This window comes from Accipiter gentilis, chromosome Z, assembly GCF_929443795.1.
Source record: "Accipiter gentilis chromosome Z, bAccGen1.1, whole genome shotgun sequence".
Classification (NCBI taxonomy): Eukaryota; Metazoa; Chordata; class Aves; order Accipitriformes; family Accipitridae; genus Astur; species Astur gentilis.
In genome coordinates, this window is record NC_064919.1 from 2,710,314 (window position 1) to 2,726,966 (window position 16,653).

The 16,653-nt window shown below is 34.5% G+C and overlaps 1 protein-coding gene across 1 annotated transcript in view; it reads left to right on the forward strand.

Moving 5' to 3' along the window:
• The window catches only part of KIAA0825 (KIAA0825 ortholog), a 251,368-nt gene that overhangs the window by 100,062 nt on the left and 134,653 nt on the right, over positions 1–16,653 (forward strand). The window contains exons 13-14 of the mRNA XM_049795675.1: positions 6,339–6,449; positions 11,645–11,784. Of these exons, the coding sequence (XP_049651632.1) occupies positions 6,339–6,449; positions 11,645–11,784 (251 nt within the window). The remainder of the gene's footprint in view (positions 1–6,338; positions 6,450–11,644; positions 11,785–16,653) is intronic.

Here is a 16,653-nt window from a genome sequence, read left to right on the forward strand (position 1 = left end):
TTACTGGTCTAAAAACATTTATTACTGTGGTACCAAAGCCTTTGGTAAGGTTTTCGAGGACTTAGTCACTCATACAATTGAAAAAATTTCATCTTCTTACTAGTTCAGATTTATCTACCTTCAGCTTCCAGGTAAATTAGAGTGTTCTGCTGTCATTCCGTAATCTATAAGTACTGGAATTTAAAGATAATATACTACAATGATCATCTGGTTACATGACCAGTATGCTTCAACAAATATTAAATATATTTTAAAAGAGAAAGAGTATAGAGTGCCCATCTTTATAAAATTATGTTTTCACAAGTCACAACTCTAAACAAAAAGGACACGTTACTGCACTGAAACTAGGTCTGAGTCTTCTGTTACTTTTTCATTTTAAAAAATCTGCTGTAAATTTGGTGTAAGAGACAATACAAAGTGAGATTACAAATTAAAACAACAACAACAACAACAACAAAACCCCAAACTAAGAAAGCCAAATCCTATTCAACTGGCTTTTATTTTACTATTCTAAATAAGAATATTCTAGGTAATACTAATGGTACAAATAGGGGGGTGGAGACCTCCTGCATTTAAGCTTCTTTAACTAAATATTTTTTGTCATCTGTGGGCACATTTTAAAAAGGTGACTCATGAACAGATGAGGTAGTCCTACTGTGGCAATAATAATGGAGGCAGGAATGGACACTGTGGTAGCTGTAACTGCTTCTATTATCAGTTTTGACATTTCACTTTCATGAAAGCCCTTAGAATGATGGACTAAAATAAATATGTAGCATAGTCTGTTCCCTTTAACTATTCTAGTCTCCTCCACTAATCCATGTTGTTTACAGATTATCTATACCTGGAATGATCAAAAATGTGTGCTAACTCGAGAACTCCCTGAGTTTCAGAACAAAGTGCCAATGGAGAGAGTGAGGCAGCATATTTTGTATTTTACATAAAATGCTACAGATTAACAACTTGGTCATACAGTTTTCATATTTGGGCATATAAATTTCAGTATCCTAATTTGATTTTCTAGAGATCAAAAACTTGACGTGCACTGGATGTAGCAGCTCGTTTAATTTACTACAAAGTTCTCTGCAAATCATAACCAAAATCTGGCAGCTTTGTTTAAGAAGAATACAAAAAATGTCATATTTTGTTACAAAAATAATATTAAAACTAAAAAACATTGTTGGAGAGATGATGCATGGTTTTGTGTAAGTAAAAGGGATATTTTTTATGAACTGTGTATTGGGAACTTTTATTTTCAAAACATGTAAGACTCCATTATCAAAAGAGTTCTTTTAGATTGTATGTTTCATTACAGCCAATATTTGCCAGGTAACCTAACCCAGTGTTCTGAATACAAAGAAAAAACAGATTTACCAAATTAGCTTCTTGAATGACTATGTCCAGTTGGAAACACTTTCACATACTGAATTTTATGTTGAATTCCTAGGTCCATTATTTACTTTGTTGTGCATAATTCATCACATTATGAATCTATCATAGAATTTTAAAGGAATACTAATCCTTCATCAGTTCTTTTTTACAATTACAGCTGTATAATCAAATTTTCCATCTGTTAGCTTGGCTCTATATCTTTCAAAACTTTGGTAAAATTAACTGGAAGTGAAATAAAGATTTTTCTTTTAAATCTATCATGCTCTCTTTTGGTACTAGAAGATTTCCCTGCAGGGACTAGGTTTAAATTAATCTTTAGACTGCTTAGGAAAGTTTTGTGTAATCATAAAAGCAGTGATGACAGAACATTGTTTTCCAGGAGTTGTCTAATAATAGGACTGGCTCATTTCCAACTTACTAGAGATGCTGTATTAACTATTGCTTCCAGGGAATTAAAATTATTCAAGATTTTTTATTATGTTTTGAAATGCAACAAATCAGTAGGGGTGCTGAAAAATTAGTAATATCCTTAACTTCAAATAAAGTGATTCTGGCATATGCTTTCTTTCTCCTAATTTTGTGATCAAACACTGCATCCTGCTATCACTTAGAGTTTCTTTTCTGTATGACAAAGCTACCTAGCCCTGGTCCTGAATTCACCTATGAATCTTGGTTCATCGGTTTTTAATACTCACTCATTTGTTTGTGCTTCATTTTCCTCCACCCTTCTCTGGCCTTTCTGAAGTAACTTTAGCATAATAGAGATGTTGGTTGGAAAGGACTGCTGGGCATCAACTAGTCCAACCTCCTGCTCAAAGCAGGACAATCACCAAGAGTAGTCAGACATGTCTCTGTTAGCTGACCCGTGTAAACCTCCAGGAATCAATATTTTACAACCCCTCTGGGAAACCTGTTCCACAGCTGCACTGCCTTAGTGCAAAGTATTGCCTACTACCTAGTGTCAACCTTCAAAGCTGCTGGCTATGGAGCGCTGTATCACATCGGCTCCCACTGAGAAGACTTTGTCAATGTTGTCTTTGTAATTACTCTTTTGGTAGTTGTAGGCTGCCATTAGATGACTTGACCCGTTAGCCACCCCTTCACCAGAGTAAAGGAGCCTAGATCCCTCAACCTCTTGTCATAAATGATGCACTCTAGCCATTTCCAGTTTCCTCACATCCTCCTTGAGCTGTAGGCACAACACCTGGACAAAACATTCTAGGTAAGGCTTAACTGTTGCCAAGTAGATGAAGCAAATCACTATCTTTCATTTGCTTGCCATACTCTCCTAATGCAGCCCAGTGTGTGGTCTGCATTGTTCCTAGTGAGAATACACTATTGCCTTGTATTCAACATGCTACTGGCCATAAACCCTAGGCTTGCGGTTGGATAGGGTTGGTACTCAGTCAGTTCCCAGCCTAGGTTATTGTAATTCTGTTGGTGGAGCAAAAAGTTACATTTACGTCAATGTACTTTGTGAGTTTCTGTTGGCCCAGTCATCCATGACTTGGCACCTGATTGTTGTTTTTGTTAACTACTGTGCCTGCTTCCCCTGGTTTCGTGTCACCTGCAAATGTCCTAAATGTGTGTTCTGTCTGTCCACTTGTGTCCAGGTTGTTGAGGAAACTGCTGAACAGCAGTCTCCAGAATGTGCTCCCCAAAACTACCAGGTGTTTCTGTTTTCTTGCTGCTGACCCAAACCTCTGAAAAAAGAGTATTTTCACCCCTCAGAATTTCCAGTCATCATAGTCTTACTTCCTGACAAGGTTGTTGTCAGTTACTCAGTTCACATAGCTGGGTTTTGTGCAGTGGCTCTAACAGTCTCAATGCTGTTTGTGGATTTCGTAGGAGCATCCAATGCTGTTCTTCATTCATTATTTTTTACAGAATGAAATTATCTAGGAGAAGCAGGCTGACAATGTGCAGTACAACAGACCCATTTATGACTTCAGAGTAGACTCTCTTCTGCGCCAAGTTGAGGAATGCTCAAGTTGGAGCAGATCTATTGTGCTTTTTTCTGTATTCTTTAGTCTTTTGTACTGAGTAGGAGATGACAGTCTTTCTTTTAGGGAAGATCATAAAGAGTAAGGTGGATGCATCTTTTTATGTTTTCATACTATGAATTATTATATCTTACTTCCTCAGCAAGAAATCGAGTGAATGACTTGAATATTGAGAGAAGAATTTAGAGATTCTGTTGGTAAAATTGCTGTCTATGGGGTAAAAATGTCTGTCATCCAATTTTGAAAACTGAAAATATTTCTCTTAATTTTAATATATAAGAGTTACAATTCATGAAGTTGCTTTTTAGTCATGTTTATTCCTTATACAGAGCTAAATCCTTCAAAGTCTACAAGGAAATACCATTAGGATGCATCTTGTTGGCATCTCATTTTTTCACACCTGCACTAAGGCTTACAAGATCAATTCTCACCTTGTCACACTCTACTGAAGAATAAAACTACTGTAACTTGGAATCTTGCTGTGGTATTAAATACTTTCACAGATGCTATCCACTGCTTTGAGACTATAGGCAGCTGCTTTAACATAACTTGTAGTCAAAACAAATTTCCTACTAGCTATTATTATACTTCTGTTGGAAGAGTAGTTGAATTAAACTGGCACAGAGTTGGGTTTGCTGGCAAGAATTACATAGCCAGCAGTGGACACTGAGAAATGCTGGCACCAGAATTATTGTATTATCATTAGACACTTGATTTTTTATATATTCAAAGTTATTCTAATATTTAAACAATCTTTGAAGATAGCAGATTTTCTCCATCATTGTTTAAAAAATTGTGTAGAGGTCTTGTTATAAGCCTCAGAGTCCAAAAAGTCTGCCCTGTGCTTGTCCTTAGGAGACAGCTAAGAAACCATACTTAACAAGCTGCTTTAGCCCAAAAGTCTTTCAAACATTTCATACACTATCAGTAGACAAAATGTGGTCTTTTTTTATTAGATTACTACCCAAACTGTATCTGTCATGCCTTCTTGTAGAAAGTTCGCTCTATGCTTGGCTATATTACGAAAAATACTTCAGAGGATAAGAGCCAACAAGATTTTTTTCTTTAATCTTCTCACAATATTGAATTTATTGTCTTTAAAAGAATAATTTTCTAGTTTTTCTCCCTTTATCTATATTACAATCTCAGCTTTATTTTTAATCTTCAGGCTTTCATGAATTCACAAAGCACAAATTCACTATGTGCTAATCCTTCTGCCCAGATATTGCTTACTTGAGATCGTTTTGATATCTGTAGTAAATTCTTCCTACTAATTTTGTTTGATTAGTAAAATTAATTTCCAAATAAATCGCCCTATCTTTTGAAGAAGTTCAGAATCTATACACCTGTCTTTCTTCTTGAACAAGTGTAATTCTCTCTTTCTTTCATTGGGGTTCTTACAGGCAGACAGTGACTTTGTAGACATGTAACTATGCCTCTAAATTACTTATATGCAGCTGTGAAAAAGAGTTTAAAAGTAATTTTAAATAATTAAATGACAAAACACAAATGCCATTATGTTGTGGTGACAAAGGACCCTGTAAGAAAGAGATTTTACCTTTTAGGTTAGGAGTACCTGAAGGCTGCATTCCAGTGGGTTTCCATTCTATCTGCAGTTTTGAGTGTTTAGATCCACTCTCACTGTTTCCATGTCATGGCAGTGGCTTTTTTTATGTCTTGTAAAAAGATTCTCTTGTCCTGAGAAAGTCCTCATGTCTTTTCCTAAGATATTTTTAAATTTCCTTCTACTCTCACTGCAATAGAAAGAGTACTGACTCAAAAGTGGGAATGATGTTGAATCACTCCAGAAAGTACAGCAAAGACACCATAAATGAGTTCTGTAGAAGTGGCATTTTTAAAGGTAGTGACTTTCTTTATATAACTTTAAAAATCCCAGCCATGACACATAAAGAAACAAGCTTCAACGAAGGAAGGTTATTAAGATGAAAAATTCACAGCCAACTAAGTTAAAAAGTAAGGTGTAAAAGAAGTGATAATTGATTATGGTTAATGGAGGATGGATGTAACAGACTATACCCTCTCTGCTAGACTTGTATTCACTGTAAATGAGAGTAACAACGGAAGAGGCCAAGGGGCATCCATTCCTATCACACATTGTTGCATCCTAGTGGTTGCTACAAATTGTACAAATACTCATTGATTTCTTATTAATTATTATTATTAAATAATAAATAAAGACAAATATTAAATTCTATAATCCTGTCCTTATATATATTTATAATCATATAATGTCATTAATTAATAACAATAGTTAATTTTTAGTATTAGTGGATTGGACACATCTGATTTTTGCCTCTCACATTCTTTGGGTAAGAGAATTGATGCAAAAGTGACATAAAACTAGCTTATCTAATTCTTCACCAGTCCTTATATTTGAAAACACCCATTTTTTCAACCAGTATTCTATTTCTCACAAGCCAGTGAAGGTCCAAGCTTCTGGTTCAAGTTTTTTGAGTCAGTTTAATCCAAAGCCTATAGGTACTTGCATGTTATTCAAAAGAGAACCATTATCATTTCAAAAGATATTTTACTTTTGATTATGATAAAATTATTGATAATATGATGCATGTATTATGCAGAAAGATAAGACCTATAGAAATTAATGACTGAAGAGCAATTTGCTTATTCAATGCATTTTCAAACATAGTTTGAAAACATGCTATATATGAGTAAAAATAAGAAGAAATCTGCTTTAACTACTAATGGTGCTATATACCAAGTTTCAAAGAATGAAAGTAAATAAGATATAGAATGATATTTTTAAAAGTACATAAATAAATTTGCAATTATATGTATGCAAACATATATTAGTACTATTTATCGTAGGGGATTTTCTGTCTTCTATTTATATATATTTAGTAGTAGTGATCCAAAGGAATTTTCAGTCTTTAATGTAATTCAGAAATATTTGGGTTTTTTCAGGTCATTTCTGAACAATTCTGATAAACATCTTCCTCAAGATTTTTCAAAAGTCTTTTATCATCCCTTACACTGGTTATTTTGCATACCATCATCCTGTTCTTCCTTACTGAAGTGAGTATCAAAAGTTGATTGTTTTAAAGAATCACCAGGTAGTCAATATAATCAAATACTGCTACATTTTGAAAAGAGTATATCTGAATAAATGTCTAATTAATATTCTTATTTTTAAAAAAATAGAAACATTTTAAAGTTCATTGCAGATTACCCTAATCTTTAAACTTTAAGAGTTTATAAGAAGGGTTGTGCTGAAAGCAGTGCACTGTGTAGCTTATTGCTAGTATATTCATTATGTTTGATATCTGAATTATCTGTAAGGTTTTCTTGCTTTAATTAAAGAATACATAGCTCTTGACAATAATGTAGTTGAGCACACTTGCTGTTTTGAAAGACTTATAATTAAAGGGGAGATTAAGAATGTATGCCTCTGTTTATAACTGCTGGTTAAAAAAAAAGGTTTGATATATAAATAACTCATTGAAAAATACATCACTTGATAGTAGTTGATTTTTTTGGAGATTACTGCATGATTAGAGGCAAAAGCTTAATTTCTTTTTCTGTGTCACTGCATATAATGACAAGTTACATATGAGACATATGCTACCAGCTGTGCTGTCATTCCCTTTCTAATTTTGAACCTGAAGCACTCCCACACCAGTGCAGATCCTCTCCTAACCCCTTCACCTCCTCCTCCTCTTCAGAAGTTATTTCCTGAGAGATTTTCACTCTCCATTTTCTTGAAAAGATGCTTTTGCGAGTTGTTATTGTGTTGTCCGAGAAAGTATTTTTATATTTTGGAGGAATACGTTACCATATGAGTGGTGACCTATGGTGACCTATCGATGACCAATGTGCCGTGGATTTATTACCTCTTACCTTGTACACACAGTATGTTGTACCTTGAACATCACAATATCTTTCCTATGATTTTACCCCATACTACGCAAAAGGTGCTGAATTCTCTCCATCGCCTTCACTCCTAACTACATGTCAGCAGTACTGTTACCTCCTTCCCTGGTGCCTGTGATACCTGCTGAACAGGAGGCAATAGATCCTGTGACTGAGTCAAAGTTGTGTGGTTGGCTAATCAAAATGCCAAACGGAGTGAATAACTGTTGAATTCAGATCGTGTCCTTTTCCCTGCTTGAAATAGTAATTTAAGATTTTCTGAAGCTTGAAAGATTGTGTGTTTTTACCTCTCAATCGAGCTTCAAGGAAATTTGTCAGTGGCTTTTTAAGTTATGCATGGGTGGAGAGAAAGGAGAGGAGAAGGGGGAATATAGGAGAGGGAATGACTGCATGATCACTTAAAAAGGGATCTACTCTATTTCTGGGAAAATTTATGCTCCATTAAGGACTCACTGTAGAAAAAATGATAAGCTTGTTGATGCCCTAATCCAAGGCCAGTACTTAAAATTTAAATGATACTGTGAATTACAAGTTTTGGAAGATGCCTTCACGAGTGAGTACCCTCTGCTGCGTGAAAGTATGTGAAGAAAATGCTGATGCCTTTTCAGTCTGACATATTTCTCTTTTTTGAGGTGGAATTAGGATTTTACAGATACTATTTAGGACAGATTTTTCTTGAATAAACAGCAGAAAACTATTCCAGAGCTTTCCAGCATTTACATATTTCCCTGGATGAAAGGTGAGAAAACATACAACTTCTTGACCACCAAATGGGAAAATGAGGAGTCTAAAAGAAGGCACATGTCTGAGAAGATATAGTTAGTGTACCTGTGTGAGGATGGTCCATATAGATAAAGCCACGTGTACTGTCCTGGTGATAATGAGTGAACTATGTTGGTAAAATATTTAATGTTTACTTTTTAACAACACACCTTTCAGCTGCTCAGAAAAAAACGGTGAAAGACCCTGTATGTAATGAAGTAATTTGGGGGACATATTCTGAGGTGTTCTAATTTTGTTACTGGTTTTACACTGTATATTTATATCATGGAAGCTTTTCTTTCTTGAAATATTTAGAGTATTAACAAGACACATAATGCTTAAGTATTGTAGAAAACTATTTTTTAGAGCATCCTAATTCTTCCTTGATTGTTTTATGTTTTCACTTCTTACATCTAATAAAAATATATATTCACTGCCCATAACAAAATTGGAAGCACAGGCCATTGTACGCCTCCCATGTGTGGCCACCTAATTTTTAACTGAAGATTCTAACCTGACATAAAGGTACATATTAAGTATTTGCTCTTCCTAAGCTTGATATTTCAGGAGAAATTTTTGCTAGTTTCTGAAATTATTTCATGTACAATTTCACTATTTAACTACTTATTTTTCATGCCTAAAAATGGCTATGATCTGTTTTCTTTTATCTACTTGACTTCAGCTTCTTTGTCAATGTTGTTAACATGAATTAGCATTAATTTTATTTGCCTTATAAAATCTTGAATTTATCATGTGAGGTTTTCTTTTTTTCTATCTTGGATACTAACCAAAATAACATAGTTATCAAACTAAATAATTACTGATAATTTATATTACAGTGCTTTTAGTGGCAATTGTTTATTCTTTGCTTCATTTGGGGTTTATAATCATACCATTTGCAAATCAGACTTCGGGTTTTTTTTCTTTTACTGTACAAAACTGAACATTTATATGTGTGATATTTATATGTACTTCACCTTTTGTCACTTTTTATGAGGCTAGTCTTATTTTCACTAGTACTGAGCTACAAGGATGGGAGAACATATGCCTCTCCATATGCACGTTACAAAACTTCTCAGTGCATTTATTGGTGCTAGCTTCATGGCTGTAGGGAATGTCTGCTATATTTTATTTTTCCTCCAAGTGAGTCACACCATTGTACATTTCAATTTGCAAGAGGCTTAAAGAGCCAAGAACTGGTGTATATTACAACATGATAACTTCCCATCTGGTCAATGACAGACAAGTTTTAATTCAACTCAAATATTCTAAAAATGGCATTTATTTCTAAAGTCATTTAAAATATTATCCTTCATAAATTTAATTGACCAAAATTGTCTCTTTTTTAATAGTTTGAAGGCAATGAGTGACCTTATTACATATGATAACGTGGCATTCAAGGAAGAAACAAAATGAAACTGGTCCATATATTTTGACCAAATTAGTGAAGTGATGAGTTTGCTCTAAGCCTCAGGACTAATTCTAGTGTGAATATAGTAATTGTTTCAATTTAAACTTTAATTATGAACTACTAATTAGTTCTTAATATGCATTAGAGTTTATATATATATATAAAAGTAATCTTGAACACACAGAAATTAAGATAATACTATTAAGAATGCCAAGCCCTAATGTTGAAAGTTTGAATGCAGTATGTGTTTTAAATATGGAAAAGTTATTTTGGCTGCAAGTTCTATCAAGATTTAAATGTATATGTGTATATATTTTTGATAAATATTAGAATCCACTATGTGCTTATATGCAAAAATATAATTGTCGAGCCAGTGCTACATTATCAACGATTATATATATAATGTACCAAATGAAAATCACAAAAGCTTTACATAAGTTTTCATGGCACATACATTGCTTATCAACTCACAGGTGTTTGATTTACTGTTAAAATCCCAAAGCCTGAGGTGTATAAAATCTTCCTTTACTAAAATGACTATTACAGTATTAACTGTGAAGTTTTGACATAATAGTGCGATGTAAAGGTCCTGCTGCGAACTGGGGGTTTGGAAGTTTGGTTTCCTTGGGTTACTTCAAGGTTGCCCTGCCGGATACGTGGCATACTGCTTTTCTGGTAATGGGAACATACATACGTGTGAGAGACTAAGCCAGAGAAGTGTATCAGCTGGCATTTTTGCTTTCAGGAGTTGCAGTTTTGTATTAGGTATATTGTCTGTATTGCAACCTTGATGGAAGAGCAAAGTCTTTGTGCAGTCATCTCTCGGGGGGGGGTTCATGTGTGTACACAAGCAGGGTTGGGTGGTGGCACACTTGTCCGAGTCAGATGGCCGTAGAAGTGTGCAAAGTAACGGAGCAGTTCCCCTCCATTAGAACAGCCACATGAACCCCTTTTAGTTCTGTCCCAATAGCTTTGTGTAAATAGCACATAAAGTATATGTGCAGAGGAATATAAGTCCTTCTCTAGTCTGACAGGAAAATGTAGCTCATGATGAAGAAGGCTTTAACTTATGCTGAAGGTGTTGTTTGTGTACTGGCAGATAATGTTTATGCCTGCATTGTTAACGCATCAGTGCATATGTAGTTTTTACACTGGTGCATGTAAAATTTATGTGCATAAAAGTTTACATATGCAGTGCATAAACTTTCAGTGTTAGCAACTAGTGTTGTATAAACTTGAAGCCAAAATGAATAAACACAATGGCTAAACATCAGTTGAAATTTACTTTTAAAACCTTCATAATAATGAAAAATTAAGCTTTCAAGGAAAAAAATTACTCACAACCCAATTTTGAAAACTTCTTTTTAAAAATGTTTCAAGAAGAAGAAAATAGTAAATACAACAGGTGACAAACAGCTTGCAGGACAAGATTTTTCCTTTTTTTTTTTTTTTTTTTAATTTAATTGCTCCAGTGTGAGTTCAACAGCTGGTGTTGGGTCATTGGCTGAGTTCAGAGGAAGCCCTGGGATATTTTTGTTTGGAAAGCTATACTTTTGTAGAACATGGAAACTGCAAACAGAAAACAAACTGCAATGTCCTTAAAAGCTAATGCATTTGTACTATGCTTTCTCACTTTTCCCTGCTGGCAAAGTAGTCATCCAACCAGTCTAATATTTCAGGTGGATTTTTCAGGACGTGTAAGAATTGGTCAACCTAATGTGGAATCTTGCAGCCCCTTTGAGCATTCTCTCTGTTTTTTAATTAAGAGCTTCATATAGTTCATCAAGGACACTTCAGAGCTCTTACTAAACAATTAATATAATAGTGAACTGAAGAATAGTAGCCTTAAATTTATTCAAGCACAAAAAAAACCCTTTTTGCCTGGTAGAACAAGGCAAACATGGTTCCATGGAAGAGATAAGTGAGGTTGCTTTGTATCAGTTATAACTTTGGCAGACTACCAAATGTTAATTTGCTTTTAGCTAGCTGAGATTAAATGTAATTCCTTCCCTGAGCTGCCTTAAAGTAAGCAAGCATGAAAGAGTTTTCAGAGTAATCTGGGAGGAATTGACATTTAAGGGAGTTAGCATTACATCTGCACTTTAAGGATATTAATTTCATAGATAAATTAACTACATTATTCTGTCTTTATCTTACATTTTGAAAGGACTCCATCAGCCAAAGAAATGGCAGCCCAGGGTCAGCTGAAACTGCTGTTATCCCAGCCGTACTGTAATTTGAACTTGCTTTTGGAAACATTGCTACATCATGACTGTCTGTTAGTGAAAATTTTACTGAGAAGTTCAAGTAAGTACTTATACTGTCAATCCTTATAAGAACATCAGTGAGAACACAATTTCATTTTTAACTGTGTAAATACTAAAGCAAGGCTGTCAACAATTTTTGGGGGTGTCAGTAGCCATTCACTTATCAGTAGGACACTTCCTGAACAGATAAAAAGAAGGAAAAAATCATCACTTTTTTAATGTTTTGCAGTGTTTAATGTTTTGCAGTCTATTTCAGTATTCATAGTTTCAAAATGGAATACATTTTGATAAAATAGGCTGCTATCATAAACGCAAAGGAGTCAAAATTAATTTTAACTTAACAGAGCTTTGATGCTACAACTGGTTTACACAGATTTTTAAAAGAGTGCATCAGTAGTCTGGAAGATCACTTTCAAAATTATGTTTCAACAGTGAAAAGCTTCTTAGAGATTTTTTTTAGGTTATTATATGTTTGCCACTGTAGGCCATTCTAGAAGCACATTTATATGCTTCCTCATTATATATATAATCAACTGTTTGACATAATTTTACTGTAATACTGAATGAGAGTCTCATTTTCTATCTTTCTTCAGCAAAAGAATTCTCCGTACTTACCAAAAAACCTATTACGTCCACATAATGTAAGATACAACATAATTTAGTTCTGTCATTTTAAAGTGGTCTAACATTTGTCAGGGGTACAACATTGCTTCCACTTCTGTCATGCATCTTATTGAGAGCTGCACTGCATCCACTTGCCTATTCAAATACCTGTCATCTTTTACAAAGACTGACAAATGTTTGATCAGGATCATATTCTTACCCTAGTGCTATCTAGTATTGAATTTTACTAGCTGCTTAAATTATCACAGGTATTAAGTGACAGAATGTATTAATCTGTTGACTGACCAACCTCTTGAGCTTCAGGGAAATATATGCTACTTTGGATTAGAAAATGTGCTATTTACACAGGCTTTATTAATGTAATTACAATATTGGTATGAATAAACTTTCAGTGTAGATAAAGTTGAAACCTGTGATGATCCCTAACTTAATTTCAATATGGTTAATTATCTAATGATAAAATTATTGTATGCCTTATTCCTTCTCCTATACAGCAGCTTTCTGAGGCTATATAAGCTATATCTTTTTTTTTATTATGTGAACTGTTATGTATTAGTACAAGGAAAGTTGGACTAATAAGCTATACCTTAGTACTAGCAATGACAGTTTCAGATTCTTCTGTTCAGTAGGATAAAAGGCTTACAGAATTATGTACTCATCAACAGTAAAATTTTGCAGTGTGTAGTATTATGCAGGAAAACAGATAGAAAGCTAAGCATACCATAGTTTTTGAATGATTTGCCCTAGTGGTAACAAAACTATTTAACTAGATTATAAGAATTTTTTATAATAGGAAAAGCCTTCTCACATTTTACTTTATTTTACATTCAGTCTTTCCTTTTCCCTTTAAAAGCCATGCTAGAACGCAAAAATTCTATGTAAAGAAGTGCTTGTTTGTAGATGTTTGTAGGTAATGATAACATTTTTTTGTATTGTAGCAAAACTTTGGGATACTTACAGTAGGCATCACACAAACACATTTCATTTAATAGCACTCCTGTTGCTCTCACATGGTTGTACCACGGTGAAGGTCAGAAATAATCTATATTCCCCATCATAGTAGGGAGTACTGTTGCAATTGGCAAAGTTGTCTTAGTAGAAAGAGTATTTTGGGAGAATGCATGTATGCATGATTTAGTGTTGCTAAATATTATAAGAAAGTAATCGTACATGTTGAAGCTATTGAAACTCCATGTACGTAACTATAAGCTACCTGGACAGGGAGGTGACAAGATTTGGACTTTTTTTGGACTTTGGTCATTTTTTGTGCAATATGATATATGAAATGTACATCAAAAGTAAAATGCTCCTCCAATATGAAGTTATCACATCAAAAATTCTAAAGGCAATAAATCAGGCTAGCCAAAACTAAACCCCTTATTTGTCTCCAGTGAGTATGGCCACTGGGTAAAAGGCACCTTTGAAAAAATAGTTGAAAAATTGGATTTGCATATTGGACCTTTATAACTTAAACTACAAGTCTAAATAACCGAGGTGTATTGAATTACAGTTAATTACAGTGTAATATAATCCCAGAGTTCTTTTGTATAGGTCCAACATTCAGCAAATTTCTTCTAAGACACGTTCTTGAGTGAATGAAGGGTCTAGGGTGTTTGTTGTGCCTTTGCAGAGAGAAATAAAGCAGGTAGCCGCTACTGTTGTTAATTTTCTGACAAAACAAACTGTTTTGCAGTTTTCTTGGTGGAATTTTTTACCAGAATTGCTTTATCACCCATGGATGTAAAACAGAAATGGATTATTTTGACAAGCAACAAATAATAGAGGAATAAAGAAAGTGGTGTTTGCGTAATATGAGTTATTGAATCGAGCAGATGCTGATACGAAAATGGGAAGGGTGAAAGTGAACTCTGAGAATTTCTGCTAGACTTGCTCTAAATGCACAGCATGCCAGCAGAACAGTCTGTGACTTCTTGTTTGAGAGTCTTTATTTCCAGGAACAAGGAGTTTTGCTTTGCATAATAAAGCAAAAAGCAATAGCTTTACTGAATTACACTGTCCCAACACAGAATTAATACCAAAGGGAACCTCATCAGTCACCAGACATCTCACCATTTACCAATAGCAGATAAGAAAGAGTTCACTGAGAAATTATCAACAAGGCACATCCGAGGCCTTCAATCAGTCCTTGGGCCTCATACATACTTTTGTTTAAGTAGAAGAGATGGTAGCACCAATTTAATGATGTACGATAGAAAAAAGCAACGTATTCCTTTAAAAAAAAATCTTATTCATTACAATGAGTACATGAGACTCCAGTTGTTACAGAGATTTAATTTCATTTTCTACACACACCTTTAAAGTGAATACTGACATGTGGAGATAAACTGGAAGAAAACTGCTTTCACAGCAGGACAAGGCCATTGGCAGTTTCACCTAATGTTATTGGCTTGCACAATGCATATTTGAGAGACTAATGGAAGAGGGTATTGTGTAGCCTGGACAGTTAAAACTAGATGATATCCTGGTCCCCACTGAAACTTTGAAATAAGAACTGATAGCAACATTTGCAAATATTCTGTGATAAGTTTAAGGCTGCAAATCTGAAATTGGACCTAAAGAAAAGTGAGTTGCTTCAAAAAGAAATTAACTTACCTTGCACACATAAACAGGGTGAGGAAGGGAGGATTTCCACTGATAAAATAAAACAAAACTGTGTGGTGCAGTATCAGCCAACTCCCTAGACACTAATAGATATGAAGAGTTTTCTAAGACTGTGCTTTTATAAACTGATTTCTGGCAAGAGAAATTACTTGAAAATATATTTTAGATTGGAAAGATATATTTTTTTTCCCCACTCCAATTCTTTGCCCCTTGTGAAGCAGCTCTTTAACAAGCATAATGTATAATGGATCATCTCAAGGTAAATTTTAAGCACTAATTAAATTTTAATTAAGTTTAATCAAATTTAATTAAACAAATTAAATTTTAGGCATTTAAAAGTAAATAGTACGGATTATTTTTTTTTTAAGTTACCCTAAAAGAACAGTGAAAGGTGGTAACTTTACCAACTGACTTCACTTAGGAATCAGACTGAGCTTTTAGTGACAGTAGTGAGTTATTGCAAAAGAAAATGTACATTCCTTAAATAAATCACCATCACCATTAAAATCCTGGCATTGGCTAAATGTGTATAACAATGTAAAACTTTTATTTCAAGTACTTGAAGGTGATTGTTTTTGTACTTCCTTGTAATAATGCCTTGGATTTAATAATCCTGAGACACAGTCTACCAGGCAGCTGGAAAAACTAGTAACTGTGCTAGTCCCATGGTTCAACCACACACAGTTTTGGGGAAATACAGTCTTGTAGGTTTTTTGACAAAACTTGGGTGTTAATCTGCAACACTGTCCTCATTAGGAGAGCACAAGTAAGTCTCTTAGAAGAATTTATATGCTTGTTCAGAGATAGCTCTCTCCTCCAGATACCTGTGGATCATCCAGGATAAGGCTTGTGAGTACAGACTCCTGAACACCTGAAAGTTTTCTTAGCTTCTTAGTGATTGCAAACTGTATCATGGTAGCCTAACAACAAAAGATTAGAAAATTATTATAGAAGTGGCATCTGCTCAAAATATCTATCTGACCAGTAAACTTACTGGATACTGTACTTGCATAACCAATGTGGTAAAATGGTAGAAGGGTTTACTGGTGTGATGTACTTCTAGCTGAAATACAAAAGGGACCTTAATCAGATATCCTATTCCTTTTGATGACTTTCCAGTGGTAAGCTAAGGAAAACAGTAAACAGATTCTATGGAGTTTCTGAAATATTGCTAGGAATTTCCATGTGGACTGTAATGGAGCCTTGCTGAGAATCACATACCTTCTCTTGACAAACTGTGAAGATGGTCTCTGTGATTTTTCTGTGATAGTCTCTGTGACTGTGATATATGGTTATATGGAGAGCTTTACAAAGACCTGGTCATTTCTGGTAGGAACTTCTTGCTACAGTAGAGCTCTAGACTGAACGCATTTTGAGAGGGTAACCTGTTCAGTATCGATCCCAATACATGGAGTAATACAAAGGAGGTAGTGTGGCCATAGGACTAAATTCATCATTGCCTCATCAAATTTTGGCTATCAGAATGCCCCAGTTTCGGTATACTATGCCATAAAATCACCGCTGGAGGTATTCGTATAGTAATGAGTTTTTCTATTTGATGTGGATAAGATATATTTCACAGAAGCCATTAATGCAGAGATCCATTAATGGAAGCTTCTTCTCAGATAGTTGAAAATAAAATGTTTAGGGAGAAAAAATTCTA